Source organism: Argiope bruennichi, chromosome 3, assembly GCF_947563725.1.
Source record: "Argiope bruennichi chromosome 3, qqArgBrue1.1, whole genome shotgun sequence".
Taxonomy (NCBI): Eukaryota; Metazoa; Arthropoda; class Arachnida; order Araneae; family Araneidae; genus Argiope; species Argiope bruennichi.
In genome coordinates this window covers 103,828,294-103,845,156 of record NC_079153.1, presented here as the reverse complement: position 1 = coordinate 103,845,156, position 16,863 = coordinate 103,828,294, and the positions used below count along the sequence as shown (strand labels likewise).

Here is a 16,863-nt window from a genome sequence, read left to right as displayed (position 1 = left end):
CCAATATCATATTTTTTAGGAATGAAATAAAAATTAAAACCCATTGTTATTTGAAAATGAAAATGAGAAACGTTATTACAGGAATGCTAATTTTAATTTTTTTTTGACAGAGAAAATTGTGAAAGTCTCAAAGTTTTAAAATCAATCTCTTTTACAATTTCTTTTAATGTCCTATCTTCTTCGAAAGCTGAATTTCTTCAAAAAGAAAAGAAACTACGACCTCTACCATATTGCAATATATTTTATTAATAACTCTTTTTCTTAAATTATTAAGCTACTTTACTGCGTTGGCATGTTTGAGTCCACTTATCACAGTAATAACCATCATAGCATTTTTCAGGAAAAGGTGGAGGTGCAATAGGCATAGGAAATGGAGGATTGAAGCAATAATGTCCTGGTTCTAAAAAAAAGAAAAAAAGAAAAATCGAACGATTTGTAATGTATAAATGAATAATTATTTCATAAAAAAATTGCCAATATTCAGGAATATATATATATAAACTATAACATTAAAATGTTATTTAATCACTGAATTCAAACTCAAGCTAGCAAATCTATAATTATCATGCAATAAATAAATTTCTAAATATTTCTAAAAATAATGCTTTATGTATTTTTATTCAGTGCCTCCATTAGCTGATCTAGCTCCACTTTTACATATGCTATTCTTTTTAATCTTCATAAAACGACTGTTGCAGCATTGATTTTACCCCATATGTTTGGGGAAAATTTTAATTTTCTGAAACTATAGTTTTTAAACATTGTGTAAATATTGTCTTTAAATAGAAATATATCAAAAAATACTTTTAAATTTTATATTAGAAAATAATATTTAATTATAGTTTAGGTATAGCTCAATTAGATAAAATTTAATTAAACAAACAACGGATAATATGCAGAGGAAAAAAATTAATGTATACGTAGTTTAATTGTATTGCAGAAAAAAACTCATTTTCATATTTGCATATATTTGAGAAAAGTTTTATAAATTGCATAAGATTTTTAAAACGGATGACACAAAGTTTATTTAAAGTACGGTTATTGTTAGATAATATATTTTTAAATTTTTTTAATAAACCTTTTTCTATTTTTTTAAAAGTAAACCTCGCATTTATATCGAAAATTCTTTCCGGTTGTATGTGTTTATAGGAAATTAAATGACTATGAAATCAAAAAATCTGGCTACATATTTTTATATTACTACTTACTGTTAGATTATTCACATAATATAAAACATTATTTTGATAATATTAAACCACCATTAATTACCACCATTTAAGGCAAAGTCAATTAATAATGATGATTATCTGTTATCTAAATATCTGGAAATCTGTTTGGAGTTTGCTACATGAATATAGATAGTAAAACTTTCGCGAATTAATATCTTTCAGAAAAAGATCGATTTGTTTTCGTTTATTTATTTATTTTTGCTGATAATATTCTTATTCTTTATCAATTCTGTTCCGTCACAGTCAAACTAATAAACATTACTTTAAAAAGATCAATAATTACTTTTTTTTATATATTTAGTATAAAATATTTGGTTATATAACTATGGTTTTGTGATATACTGGTTCAAATATACTCACTTATAACATTGACACAAGTTGGACAACAATTACATCCTATCACCAAAGGCGTCAAGAAAGATGGACAATAAATATCATCGCAAGAAATGTTGTCACATTGAGTTTCGCAGCATAAAACCGAACCAGCAACGAAAAGTAGAAGCAACGTAGAGAAGAGAAGCTTAGACATATTGTATGAAAAAATGTACCCTGAAAGATGAATGACATTTTTAAGCATTTTCTTTAGTGCAACATGTGGGGTTAGAATTGGAAACATCTTATTGCCTCCAAATTTAAATTTTTCAAATGATAATTTACTAAATTTAGTAATAACTTCAGACAGTTTTGACCATTATGAGAGTGGCCGTATAATGATTGATAAGTCGACAGTTTTTACATGTACAGTCTGCCAAAAACCGAATAATTATTGATAAGTCGATAGTTTTTACATGTACAGTCTGCCAAAAAAGCATCTGGGCTATTCTTATTGTTTGTATACTATAAAAGATAAATTTCAGGAAAACATACCAATCAGTTTGAAAGTAAGCTAGGTTTAGAAATATTTAAATTATATTAACAGAAGGTACCATCTGTATATTTAATTTGGATAATTTTTTTTTTATTTTTATTGCATCTTTGCAACTTTTAATTTTTTTTCTTTTTAATAAACAATGAAAAATCTCTAATTATGTCATTTTAAACAAATCGGTACAAAATAATTGGAAATATTAAAAAAAATAATCTAGGGGCTGTTTCAATACATTTAAATCTAGAAAGTTGGTCACTCTATTAATATTTCCCTAAAGTTTTCATTTCTGTCTTTAATAATGTAGCTTTTTTCTAAAATAATTAATATTATTTTATATATTATTAATAGAATCTGAAAAACACGAATAAAATAAAAATTCAATATTAATGCTTATATTTGCATATTTAGTTTTAATCGAATAAATAAAAAAAATACTTAAATAATATTCTCAAAATATACTGTTTAACATAATCAAAAATTCTGAATGAACTTAATAATTAATATTGATAAAAGAAGCTTAAATTAAAGAAGCTTTTGGAGAGTATGACAAATAAATGTTAAATGCTTATTTCCTCAAACTTTCCTTTATAATTGAAACACAAATAACTAAATGCTGATAATAACCATGTTTTGATTTACACAAAATGAAATTTTAAATTATTTTTTGAAATTTCTTTTAAGCTTTGGTTTGTCAGAAAGAATATTAAATCAAAACAATTTATTTGTTTTGATTTAAGCTATTGTTTCATTTTGAAAGAGATACTTTGTCGGAGAATAGCGTCATTAAATGACCCACGCTCAATGAGTTGCTTTAATATTTTATTGAAAAATGTTTTATTTATTCATACACTTAACACTTTATATACTCGCACTTAAAACAGAATTTTTATTTTGTTCTTTTTTCAATTATTAAAGATCTCACAAATCAATTCTAGAACTGTAAATCGCTACGATTTGTCCATAATAAAAGTTAGCTTGAAATGTAAGGGAAATAGAGTCTGTTACATGTTTTGATATTTTTTCCCTCATCGTTATATCTATTATATATGAATCTTTTATTCCCTCCAGAGAACTATTTTGTAAAGCTGAAATATGCCCCCCCCTAAAAAAAAGCAATATTCATACTGTTCTGAAAAAACATTTGGCAGAAAATATTATTTTTAAGAATCAGCTTAATTCTTTTTATTCTGCGCTTTTTAAAATATATTAGTATTCATATAAAGAATTTTAGCATTTTAATCAATGAAAATTTTGAGATATTGTTTCATAGATTTTGCCATCCTTGGCGTACATAGAAGTTAAGGACTTTGATGTTATGTTAAGATACACTTACTCTATATAATATAAAAAATCTTGTAAAATTCTTTCACCATCTACAAGATTTTCATGCTATTACATTTGGGTATTGGAAACATGCAGGAATTTGATAATTTCATGTATAAAGTAATCTAGTTTTGAGGAAACAGTGTTCCAGATATCATGTACATTAAATAACAAATCAGATTGAAAAAAAATGATTGAATAACGAAAAAAATGGCTTAGAAATGACCGATTCTTGATTATACTTATGTATTCATCCCATAAAAAAATCCCTTAAATTATAAGAAACCCTTAAAAATGAACATTAGTTAATGCCACATTTAAAAATCAAATTAAATGTCATTATTTATTGGATAATTCATATTTTCTTTGAACAATAATATAAATTAAAGTTAACAGTTGATTCAGAAATTAATCAGAAATATTTATTTTTAAAGATAGTAAAATTTTTTTTTATTATCTTTAAAAATATGTTTAATTATCTTTATGTTATAAATTTTTATTATCTTTAAAAAAATTTATATTATCCTTAAAAATATGTATATTATCTTTAAAAAAATTTATATTATCTTTAAAAAAATTTATATTATCTTTAAAAAAATTATATTATCTTTGAACAATAATATAAATTAAATAGTTAACAGTTGATTCAGAAATATTTATTTTTAAAGATAGTAAAAATTTTTTTATTTCAACTGATGTTTGAATCGTTTGCCAAAATTTATCAAAAATTATGAAAATAAAAAATTGCAACACAAATTAAAAATGTTTAAAAACATGTAAACACCGTTAATTTTGAATTATCCAGCATAGTCAATCAACATTTGGTAACAACAAGAATAATTTCATCACTTCAATTACTTTTCGTAGCTTTAAATAAATTATATAAAAGAATGTATTTTATCTTACAAGTTTGCTTTTTTATAACTCATAAAATTCATAATACTTACTCCGTACCCTCAAATTAAAATGAAAAAAAAAAAACCCACAGTATTCAAAAAATATTTTAACCAATAATTGATTACTGTTTTACTATTCACTTTTTTTTATATACGACTGAAAAACACCGAATGATAAAAACCACTCACCGAGAAGACTTTCAATAATATTGAATTCTTTGCAAACGTCTCAAGATGTTGAGGTCTTTTTAAAATGGGGAGATGCGTGTATAAAGTAGTTTTGTTAAAGATTTACAATTTGGCAATAAAAGCTTTGCATTTATACAGTTGGCATGGTATAATTTATGACACTCTCTTCCAATTGTTTTATTTTTTGTCAAAAGTTCAAGCAAATTGATGGATTGCATTTATATAAGTGCGTAATTTATATATGTGCGTAATATATGTGCACATTTCATATATGTGTGTCAATATAATTTATTTTTTCCTACATATCAGTTTATTTTACGATTAAATGCTAAAATTGTCTTTTAAGTCTTCTTTAAAAAGATGTTTTATTCAAAATTTATTTTTTTGAAATATATATATATTTTAATTAATTAATTTTTTTTTCGTAAAGAAAAAGTATTTAATGCAATAACAAATCCAGTAAAATAATAAATAAGTGTAATAAAAAGTTTTTGAAATGCAATTTTTTTATTAGTGTACTGAATAAAATCATTGAAAAATTCTTTTTGCATAGTCTTTAATTGATGATCCCTTAAAATAAATATTTTAGAATCTTGAATTTTTCCCAAATTTACTTGCAGATGATGCTTCGCGAGCTGAATAAATTTCCCAGTAAAAGCTTTTCATTTAAAAAGTTTCCGTGATATTATTTATAGCATTTTGTTCCAAGTTAATATAATTTATTATTACCAAGAAAATTCTTGGATATTAATGAATTGTGTTATTAAAATGTTTTCCTACATATACAAAACAGAATAATTCTCGGAAAAAGAAAATTTTGATTATTTAAAATGATTTAATTAATGATTAACTCTAGTTTCTGTGTTCAGAAGCCACCTATAACTTGCTCTAAAGTACAATCTTCCTCCCCTTCTACGCACAATCAGAAGAGCAATTATATTACGAAGTTTTAAGTGCTATTAAAACATTATTTTAAATATCAACAAGATACGAAAAGTTAATACCTCACTTTGGATTGGTTAAAGATACAACAAACATGCAATGAATTGAAATAAAGGCTTAAAAAATCATTATTACATTTCCAACAAATGACAAAAAATATCTTCTTTTTTTTAAATTTTTACAGAAAGGAAAACACGTGAGTATTTGTAAAAAATTAATCTAAATAATTCGAATTTCTTTGCAACAATCAAAAACATTATCATGTATAATATTTTTAAAAGTATTCTTGAAATTAAGTAAAGTCGATAAATGAATTTATCTTTAATAATGTCACTTTTTAAAAAATTATGATGATTTTAAACTTATTTTTCATGTTTTCACAAAAAATGCAAAACTTTTTTTTAATTTTTAATTAATTAAATTTCTAATATAAATATATGCTCGGGACTCAACATTCTCAATTAATTTTATTTGTTTGAGGAAATTATTTTCCTCAAAAATTTAGTGCACGCGTTTGGTTTGTTTTCCTTAACATACTTGATTACTTTAAACATAACAATTTTATACTTGGAAATATAGTAAAAATTTTAACAAAATTGTTTAAAATTATTTAATTAAAAGAAAATAAATTGATTTCCATACTTTATCATCATGGAGTTGTTGTTCAAAAACATAGTTTCATAACTCTTGAATTTTTAAAAACTTTAAATTCATTCTCAAATATCTTCAGTTCAGAGTAGACATTTTTTTTTAATAAACGGATTGTATAAAAGTATTTGGCTCGAGGAATTGGAAAGAATTGAACAAAATTATTTGTTGCGCAGAAACTTTAAGTTTATTAAGTGCAATTTCATTTGAACTTGCCTTGCAGGATGTTAAAAACAATATTAAAATTAATAAATAAATAAGATTTAACAAAAAAAATGCATAAATTAAATAATTTAAATTATTATTACACGAGTATTCATAAATGAAAAATAAAAGTGTTCAGTTAATCAAATAGCAGACGTATGTAATGATCTTTTAAAATTTAATGTAATCTTAATTAATTTCCTAATTTTTTGTTCCAATTCGGCGTATGCCAACGTCATTCTAAGGTGTTCTCTTGTTTCCTGATTCCATTCTACTTTTTTCTGTTTAATTAATTCAGCTTAAGCTTTGTAAAGATGATACGCCATCAGTTCCACGTGTCGAGGGAAAATGATTCCACCGTTGCCCTTGTCAAAGGTCAACACGTGTATTAAATCGACACGTGGTGGAAATCTCGTGTTATATAAGAGCATGGACAAAATGTTCAGTTTTTATTCATTCTTCGCTCTGTGTCGTTGTTCTGTGTTGTGCTTTGTGGCTCCTGCTTGTACATAATGCGTGCTTCTCCAAAATAAAATAAAACGACGTCAAGAAATCGAAAGTCTCTTCACTGTCTTCAAAACTACCTTCTAATCAAAAAATTATGCTTACATGTACATACTACAAAAGTATTACATTCCAATAAGTAGAATTACTGCAACTAGTTCAGAATTGTTAACTTAAGAAAAGTAAATTATTAATAGCAACTTCTGGATAGAAGAAATTATTTAAAAAAATAATGAATTGTAAATATGTATGAATGACTATTTAAGAATGAGGCATAATACTTTTTTACTCTTTAGCCCATTATAACCGAATTTAATACTTTAGTTAATTATAAACGATTATCAATTTTTTACTGTTTAAAATAACTGAGTACTCATTTTTAAAAATAATATAGGTTTCTTGGTTGTGTTTTTTAAAAAGCCTAAATAAACCGTTTCAGCTGAATTGCAATAGCATTAAGTGGGCAGGTTTTGAAGAAAGTACACAACAAATTAATCGGAAAAACAAATACAAGTTCTTGAATCAGCATACGTATTTCAGTTTACATCTTTTTAAATAATAAATAGACGTACTTAAGCTAAAAGCTTCCCTACTTTTAATATCGTCATAACTTTTTAAAGTAGCGATGCTATCTATCGGGAATATAAATTTGCAGTCTTTTGACTCATGCTTGTTTGTATATTACTCGAAAAATAAAGTTAGTAGAATCCTTTAAGAGATAGAAATTTCGATAACGAACTATAATACGTCATTCCCCGGATTTGATATGTCTAATAAATCAAAGCATTTGATTACTGTCAGAGATCTAGCTGTTTGTCCGACTAAAAGTAGTTTTAAACGTAAGAAAACAATTTATTAACAATTACATACCATCTTAATTAAAAATAACAAATGTATGTGCATTGACGCTTTACAGATATTAAATTTAAAGTTGGAAAATTCGATACAAACATACTTTGGAGAAGAGAATGTGCATCTAGGAATGATTTATAAAAATTTTAATTTAATAATAATCAAGCAAAATTGTAGATTAGTTCGTCACTAACGTTCTGAAACTTATCACATGAAAATGCATTTTGAATTTTTTTAAATTTCTGGAGTTATGCTATGATGCCAATTTATTTGCTAGGCAATATTTTTTACTTTGGCAATTGATTAAAAATATTTTATACAAAATTTGAAATCATACTATTCATTACTATAATGAATTTTAGACAGTTTTAATTTTTCTATAAATATACCGGGTGTCCCATAAATTTGTAAATACTTTAAAAATTCATAAAAATTGAAGGACTGGGTATATTTGAATGCGTTTGCAAAACTATAATTCTCATGAAGGGGAATTTTTTTTGATACAGAAAAAAAAAAATAATTCAAAAATTTGTCAATAGAGGACGCTGCACACAAGCAAATCAGTGGAAATATGCAAATTAAAGTCTTATGAAAGGCAGAGTGAGCGATTGTCACATCATTTCTAAAGGTTTGCATAAGGTTTGTATTAAGATGTTGACACTGGTGGATAAAGCACTATTGGTAAAGTTGTTTTATGTCAGCAACGAATCGGCGGCTGAAGCCTTACGAAAGTTTAGGACCCAGAAAAGATTGAAGAAAGGTTCAGGTCCTATCACTCTTGCTGGACTTGTTTCCCTAGTAGGCCGTTTCGAAGAAACTGGAAGTTTGTGTCATCGGCCATGCAGTGGTGCACCTCGTTTAACAACAGTCGGTACCCCTGATGTCTCTTCGCAAATGGACACGCTAAGGGAACAGTCTAATACAAGTGCAGTCAGTAGCGCACGAGAAGTGGTACGAATAACTGATATACCAAAGACTTCGGTGCACCGTATCCTTCATGGTGTATTGTAATTGTACCCATACAAATTGCAATCGCTATATCAGCTCTTACCAAATGATACAGCTAAGAGATTGGAATTCTCAAATTGGGCTTTGGTGAAAATTGAAGATGATCCGCGATGGCTGCTGAAAATATTGTGGACAGATGAGGCTCATTTTGCTTTGCATGGAGCAGTTAATACCCATAACTGTAGAATATGGGCACATGAGAATCCACATGCTTACACTGAGAAGCCCCTGCGTTCACCACGGGTTACTGTTTGATGTGGTTTCACTGCATTCATTATTGTAGGCCCTTTTTTCTTTGAAAAGCCCTGTAAAAAAGCAGGATGGAAGACATGTTCAGTTAATGGAACAAGTTACTTGGAAATGTTACAGAAGGAAGTGATACCATCCTTATTGGAACACGATGTCCTTGACACAGTGACATTCATGCAAGACGGGCACCTTCTCACATCGACACCGAAGTAAAGACATTTTTGAGAAGAACTTTTACTGAAGAACGGATAATCAGCCGTCACTTTACACATGAATGGCCCCCACGCTCACCAGATTTAACACCCCTTGATTTTTGGCTATGAAGTTACCTTAAGTCTCGGGTGTACCGCCATAGGCCAACTTCGTTAATGCAGCTAAAGGAAGCCATTCGCCACGAAATCTCATGCATTCATCCGGATATGCTATATGATGCAGTTACCAGTGTCGTCTCCCGCTTCCAAACTGTTATTTGAGGTGATGGCGGACACATAGAACAAGTACTGTAGTACTGGTGTGATACGCATGTAAACAATTGCTTGCATGCAAATAAAAGTATTTTCCCAGTAGAATTGTATGTTTTGCTTGTGTTTAGCGCCCTCTATCGACAAATTTTTGAACTTTTTTTTGTATGAAAAAAAAACCCTTCATGAGAATAACAGTTTCGCAAACCGCATTAAAATATACTCATTCCTTCAATTTTTATGAATTTTTAAAGTATTTACAAATTTATGGGACGCCCGGTATATACTTTGCAGACAAATCTTTAGAGTTGAGATGTTTTTCTAACTATATTCAATAACTCCTTTCACTTTCTTTAATATTAAGTATGTAAGAAAAATTTAATTTTAATGGCAATGGAATTTTATCATTTTATGTAACGGAAGATTACCGAAAAATGAAATACTTTAAAATATACTTTAATTATATTCTCATCTCTTTTCAAACTCAAGATAAGTTATTTTTAATGATAATTTTACTGGTTTTACAACAAACACAATTCATAATTTATGAAAATAAAATGTTTTTTTTATAAAAATTTTGAATGTCATGTTGTTGAAATACAGTACTCATCTTCTCTCTCTTTTATTCCTTTCTCTCTTACATCGGATTTTTATTTAAGAATACTACGCATGATAATTGTGTCAAGATTTTGCTCTTTCAAATACTTTACACCGATTTACATATTACACTGCTATATAAACAGAACAAAGTATGAAATCTTCTGTTATGTCTTTTGTAATCTCGTAATTTTTATTGTGTCTGCATGTGTGTTGCTGCAAGCAAATTGCTTTGATTATCAATTAAGCAGAAATATTCATTGCTTTCTTTTGCATATGTTTCCGAAATACTTAATAATAATATTTTATAGAATATTTATTTTTAATTTTCCAACAGTTAGAATACATGTTAAGCCCTTTATGTTATAGCAATTCTTAAATTAAGAAATCATTTTCTACAATATTTTGTTACACTACATAATATCTTACCCTATTTTTTGGGTAATAACAAACTGAAAAAACTCGGAAAGAAATGTTTTTCAGATTCCATCAGGAAACAAAATTTTCCTATCATTCTTAATAGAAGTTTACAAACTGAATTATTTACAAATTATTACCCAATTAACTATCTTAAACTAATTAAATTTCGATATGAAATATCTTAATCTGAATTAGCACTTTCTTCATACTTAGATCATTTTAATTAAAATTATTAATTCTGTGGAAATAATGAAAATATATTAAAATTCGAAAAATAATATTCAGCATAATTTGTTAATGACTGAATTATGAAACTTTACTTTCTTATTATGAAGTTTTGCTCATTTTTTAATTCAGGATTATTTCATTTTAAAGCTGTAAATTATGTAAAACTGCATGTTGCAGTTTTGATATAGAAATTTTCGAATTGCACTTGCAAGCGCTCTGTTATTATGATACTTACAAAAGTCTAAAAAATAAAAAAAATGAATAAATATGTTTTCAGGTGCTTTATTATAATATTCATGTGTCATTAAATACTAGCCTCTTTATATTATTGAAAATACTGTCCATCTAAAAAGAATTATGCTTCATATATTTGAATGACGTTTCCTTAAATGATTGTGCTGTGCTTGATTGCATAAATAATATTAATCGTACATAGCGCTTCATTAATCTTTAATGTTTAATAATCACTAAATACTCAGCTACATCTTACTTCGTTTCCAAGATCAAAAAAGAAAAATTATGTTAGTATTTTAGCCTTTTCTTCTCACGTTTTAATTAAGAAAACTATTGTCTCCTCCATCTTTTTTTACATGATTATATTTATAGGATGAGATATTATATGTGAATTTCGACATGCATAGCAATCATTATATAAGAAAAAAAACTTTAAAACTCTTTGTGTGCTTTTTATTGTTGATATATTATAATAAAAATTTTTTTGAAATTAATATAAAAATGTACAAACGAAGCCTAAAATATTTTTAAGCAATGATTTTTCGAAATTAGAAATTCAAATAGGCTTAGTATTTCTTTTTTTTTTCTATAGCAAAGTCAGTTTCATCAAAAATAAAATCAGTTATATATGTATAATATTTGAAAAAGAAATATAAAGTATTTTCAAAAAATCAAAGTAACTAGGTGTTTCTTATTTTTACAACTGATTAGTAATGTTCCTACAAATAATTATAATTATGTGAAACAAATAAATAATAAGATAATTTATAAGAGTGTGTATTTTGTTGTGTTTGTCTACTAATAAATTGTACACTATTATTTTGAACTGAGTTATATCTATTTTAGTGCAGAAATAAAATAAAAACGATTTCAATTCTTCGTGATAAAAAGTGTGTATTTTGTGTCGTTATATTGTATTTTGAAGTGGAGATGAATCAATTTCAGTGCCACCAAAAAAACTTAGATATTTTGGATTTTTTACAATAAATTAGTATTTTTTTTATTTGTGAAATTGCGTCTTCTAAGGTCTGAAAGTATGTTTTCTGCGATATTTTGTACGTATGTTTTATAAGCGGCAGATTCGTAAATTTCAATGTATCTAAATATATCCATTAGCAATGTTTCTAGTTGAGTATTGCATTTATTTTTCTTTATTTGTATCTGCAGTTAGAATAAAACCACAAGAAATACACAAAGATAATAAGAAAAGTATTATAAAAAGTCTGAATCTTTATTTATTGTTTTTTCTAAAATTTAATCGTTAGCTAATTATAGAAATTATAAATCGAATTTTCGTTGTTTAAACCCTATTTAGAAATCAGACTTAAAAATGTCTAGTTACAGAACTCTTATCTACTTGTTTTAAATACATTTTTAAAATTCTATAGAATTTAGAAACACAAATATCATATCTAGTTCTAGAAATATTCAAAACAATAAATGTCATCTGGAAAAATCAATACAAAGTCTACTTGCGCTGGTTTACATGCATCTACGACAGCAGGAGCAACCATATCTCAAAGCAGTTGTATGAAATGGGCAATGCAGTTCTGGGCATGGTTCGTCACAAATGATGAAGCAGTTCCCAAGAACAGAAATTATGATACAAGACAGAAGTAAAATACAAAACATTGGTTTCAACATGATAGATGTTAGCCTAGAATGTAACAATAAACAAAGATTACATCAATAAATGACATAAATGAACTTCAATGTAAGCATTAAATTAATGAAAGAAACTCTCTAAATTAAAATACACTGAAATTTTATAATCTATTTATAGAAATGTAAAGTTAAAGGATATGAAAATAAATTGATTCTGTAATTGAATTTTTGTGGATATATGTCGCTTTCTTTCTTCTTCTTCGTGCTTCAATGAATAAAATGTATATACAACAAATGAATAAACGAGATTAATTTAAACTATTACAATGAATCAGTCTTTTACAATCCGCATTCGAAACTGCAACCATCAGTACTAACACAAAATTCATGACATGTATGGATTTTAAACTAGAAAAATATCAGTATTTTAAGTATATTTACTAATTACGCTGCCTGATTCGACTAAATGTTACTTTTTTAGATCAGATGTTTCTTTCCTTCATAACAAAAATCGGAAGAATGTGATGATCAAGGAATATGTTCAATCCTTCTCTCCATTGATGACTTCAAATAATATCTAACAAATCTTCTGGAGCAATTGAAACTGAATTGTGCTAGAGCCATACTAGCAAAATAACTACCGACTAGAATTTCAAAAAGAATTTCCAACCAAATATAATATAAAAAGATGTCGTTCTTGCGGCTCCTTCTGGGGACACAACAAACATGTGAATGAGAAGCTTCTTGTATGATGATCAGTTCTGGTGGGTACAGAAAGAGGTGGGGTTAGCTACTTCCCATCGATGACAGGACGCACTTCCCAAGGGAAGCGTTGTACCACGGCCGGTGATACCTCTTAGGACTCAATCACAGTTTCCGCCAGCATTGCTGTCAGGTAGTCCGGCCATTCAGTTTTATCCGTGTGCATTCGGCGGGTTGGAGCAGGCAGTTGATGATTGTGATTGCAGCATGAACAACATCTTCTTACATAATAGCTAAAATGCATTTATTTCAATAAAAGAGATGTATCCTTGAAGCAGTTTTAAAAAAGATTTTATTCTTGCTTTCAACCGGTTAAGTAGAATGTAAGATATTTTCTAAGTAATTGCACATCAAATCCACCCAAAAATCAGTGGAAAATCTTTCCTGTGTGATGACCTCTGTAAATTAAATCTGTTTTTTCTACTTGCTGTGGATTTTAGAGTGGCGACTTGGTAATATTTTTGGCGATATCACAATCCGAAATATCTATTTTTTTCTTGGAATTTTAGAAGACTTCCAAAAGTGCAAATATAAGCCTTGCTGCACCCGCCATTCAGTGAGTTGGTTTTTTTAATTTTTTATTCAATAAGTATGATGCGCATTCATTAGCGTTTTGACCAAGACAAAACTTTAAAATTCAACAAGTAGGCTGATAAACTGTATGCTTGCACTAATAACAATTTTCTTTATATGCCTTTTTACAACTTTAAAGAAGATTCATTTTTCGTAGCAATGAAGATGTACACGTAGGATATTTGATCAAAAGGAATTCGCCTTTTTTATATGCATATACTCGGAGTAAAACAATGCTCGTATTGAGATATAAAATTTTTTAATTAATTTCCTTTGAAGCAATCCTCTTGAATTGCAAAACACATCACCCAATAACCTTTGCATTTCCATATGGCATGCTCAATATTCTATCCATTTAGTTCATTGTACTTGAGTTATCATGTTCCTATACATACAAAAACATCATGAAAAAGTGTTTTGGAAAGTCTAGATTCATTAGAAGTTCGATTATTGCAACCGTAAAAACACCTTAAAACCTTTTATGATTTCAGTAATTTATATAAGTTTTTTTGTTGCAAACGATAAAGTAAACAGTAATTCGGTATGAATGGAAATATACTGAAGTGAAAAGAAAATATATTTTGCTATAATTTTGAACAAAATAAAAATTCTAAAACATGATGTTTAGAAAATAAACTGATTATTAAAAAATCCTGAAGAAAAAATAATGTAAACTCATCGATGAAGAAAACATGTTAAATATTTGCATAAGTTAATCATATCTTTATTGCTAATAAAAATATGAATCAGCGATGTTATATTTATAAAAACATTTACAATTACCATATTATACGTGCATTGATTCCAATAGGGTGGTTAAAATATTGAAAAGAACTTAATCTATAAAAGTTATTTTCTTGAAATAAACAATGAAATTATAAATATCGTACATATCATTTTCTGTTCTCTGTGTTTTATATTTTGGCTCATTTCCTACAGTATAAAAAGTTTCTAAAAACAAATTTTTGCTATAAAAGAAGCAGGAATTTTTATTTTTATTTATATTTTACTTTTTACTTCTACATTTTTATAAATGTTATAAAATTATTCTCCACTTCAAACCTAGGCATCACTTGGACGGAACTAAAATTTAATTAAATAAATTAATTAAATGCTAATTAATTTCTGAAACAGAAGTTAGAGTTTTTATCCTCGAGAATATACAAGTGTACCAAATTTCGAATTTTAGCATTTCAAGAATTGAGTGAAAAAACGATTAGAAAATTTCATTTTTACGAATATGAAACAAATCAAATAAAATAAATTTTTTGTAAAATAAAACCCACTTACCAGTTTTCGAGAACTATAGATCATGAAAAACCTTTATTCTATTGCTAACATATTGAGAATATTTTCTTTCACCTGTTACACTTTTTGATGCTATTTGTAATAAAATTTAATAAGCATGCTTTAATCGTTGGTTGTAAAAATAATATTATTTATGACTGCCTATTTTTAAACGTTTTGAGTCGTTTCTTTATAATACTATTTTCCATTTTGAATTGCTTGCTTGGTATCGCTGTAAATGCATTTCAAACAAATAGACTTCCTTTTTTTTGTATCCGCAGATTTTTAAAAACCATAAGTCAGATTTTGCTAGTCATCAATTCTTTTTTGCTTTCTCGTTCTAGTAGTTTTCTCGCCATAATATGGCATGCATTACCATAATAAGATATATATATATATATATATATATATATATATATATATATATATATATATATATATATATATATATATATATATATATATATATATATATATATATATATATATATATATATATATATATATATATATATATATATATATATATATATATATATATATATATAACTTTTATGACTTCATTCTAATTAAAATCAACAAAAAAGTATTTAAAAAATGTTTTACATTGTCGATTTTAAAATATTCCTCATTTATTTTATTTTTGAGAGTTTTGAAGCCTTTACAATTGTATTTATCTTACAATTTAAACTCTAATTTAAAACTGTAGAATTTGCATTTATTAACCATATGCAAATGCGAATTTATTGCATATTGCAGCAGAAATGTGAATTTATATACAGAGAAGTTGTTAATTTTAAATAATCCAGAAGAAATAAAAATTTAATTGCAGCAGCATGAATTATGTTATGGAAGTACAATATTTCTAATTTTTCAATGATTGCTTGAAAGCAGGTTGTACCTATTTAATTTACCTATTTTTACTAAATACAATGTTTTAATTCTCAAACTATATCAAATAGGGCTTGTAACAGAAATGGTGTTTAAACTCTTAAATTACACTTCTTTCAAATAATAATTTTTCTGCTCCCTTTTTCAAAAATGTGAAAAATACCGACTTTTATTTTATTGATTTATTTTGTTCATTTTACTCTTTTATTTACCGTAAGAAATTTAAAAGTTGTACTGTTATATGTCTGTTGTTATTTAAATTTTATTTCCAATTGCAAAATGAGAAGTGTTTGAATTAGACAACTTTAAATAGTATTTTCTTTATTTAAGTTTTTCTTCCATATTCGAAATTTAAAAATGCTAGTTTTTCAGTCGATAAGTCTTTCAATTTTTTTAATACTTGCTTATCAAAATATATATGATAGGAAAATATTTATTTATTATATGAATATTTATTTATTACGTTTTTATAAACGATAAACTAAGACGTACAACTAAAATAAGATAACGTACAGCCAATTTTTTTCTTTTTCCCCACTGACCATTAGTAAAAATATTATATTTTAATATAATATTTGATGTATCTTTATACAGTTTTACGTGATATATTTCGTTAAATCCGCTAATAAAATTTGAAATAAAGATATATAAAGATTGCAAAATGAGATATATAAAAATACATAACGATTAATTTCATTTTTATAAAATTAATCGAAAGCATTAAAAAAGTAATCATATTTCATCTAAAAGAAAAAATTAGAAGGCGATTTTTTCCTTGTACGGTAATTTTTAAGTTACAATACAAACCAAAACCTATTAATAAAACTCTAAACAAAAGAAGTTGAGAAGATTTAGCGTCCTTTCAAGTTAATTGCAGACATATTTATTGCAAG

General features: G+C 26.4%; 1 protein-coding gene across 2 annotated transcripts; it reads right to left on the bottom strand.

Moving 5' to 3' along the window:
• Nucleotides 1-223: 223 nt before the first annotated feature.
• Nucleotides 224-15,201, bottom strand: LOC129964086 (uncharacterized). 2 transcript variants are annotated; one of them, XM_056078768.1, is made up of 4 exons: nt 15,083-15,201; nt 12,329-12,509; nt 1,590-1,778; nt 224-400 (listed from the first exon to the last, which is right to left on the bottom strand). In XM_056078768.1, the coding sequence occupies exons 2-4, from the start codon at nt 12,342-12,344 to the stop codon at nt 270-272; spliced, it is 336 nt and encodes a 111-aa protein (XP_055934743.1). In that variant the 5' UTR covers nt 12,345-12,509; nt 15,083-15,201; the 3' UTR covers nt 224-269. The 2 variants fall into 2 exon arrangements, with proteins under 2 accessions (XP_055934743.1, XP_055934744.1); XM_056078769.1 differs by lacking the exons at nt 12,329-12,509; nt 15,083-15,201 and adding an exon at nt 4,506-4,609.
• Nucleotides 15,202-16,863: the final 1,662 nt, after the last annotated feature.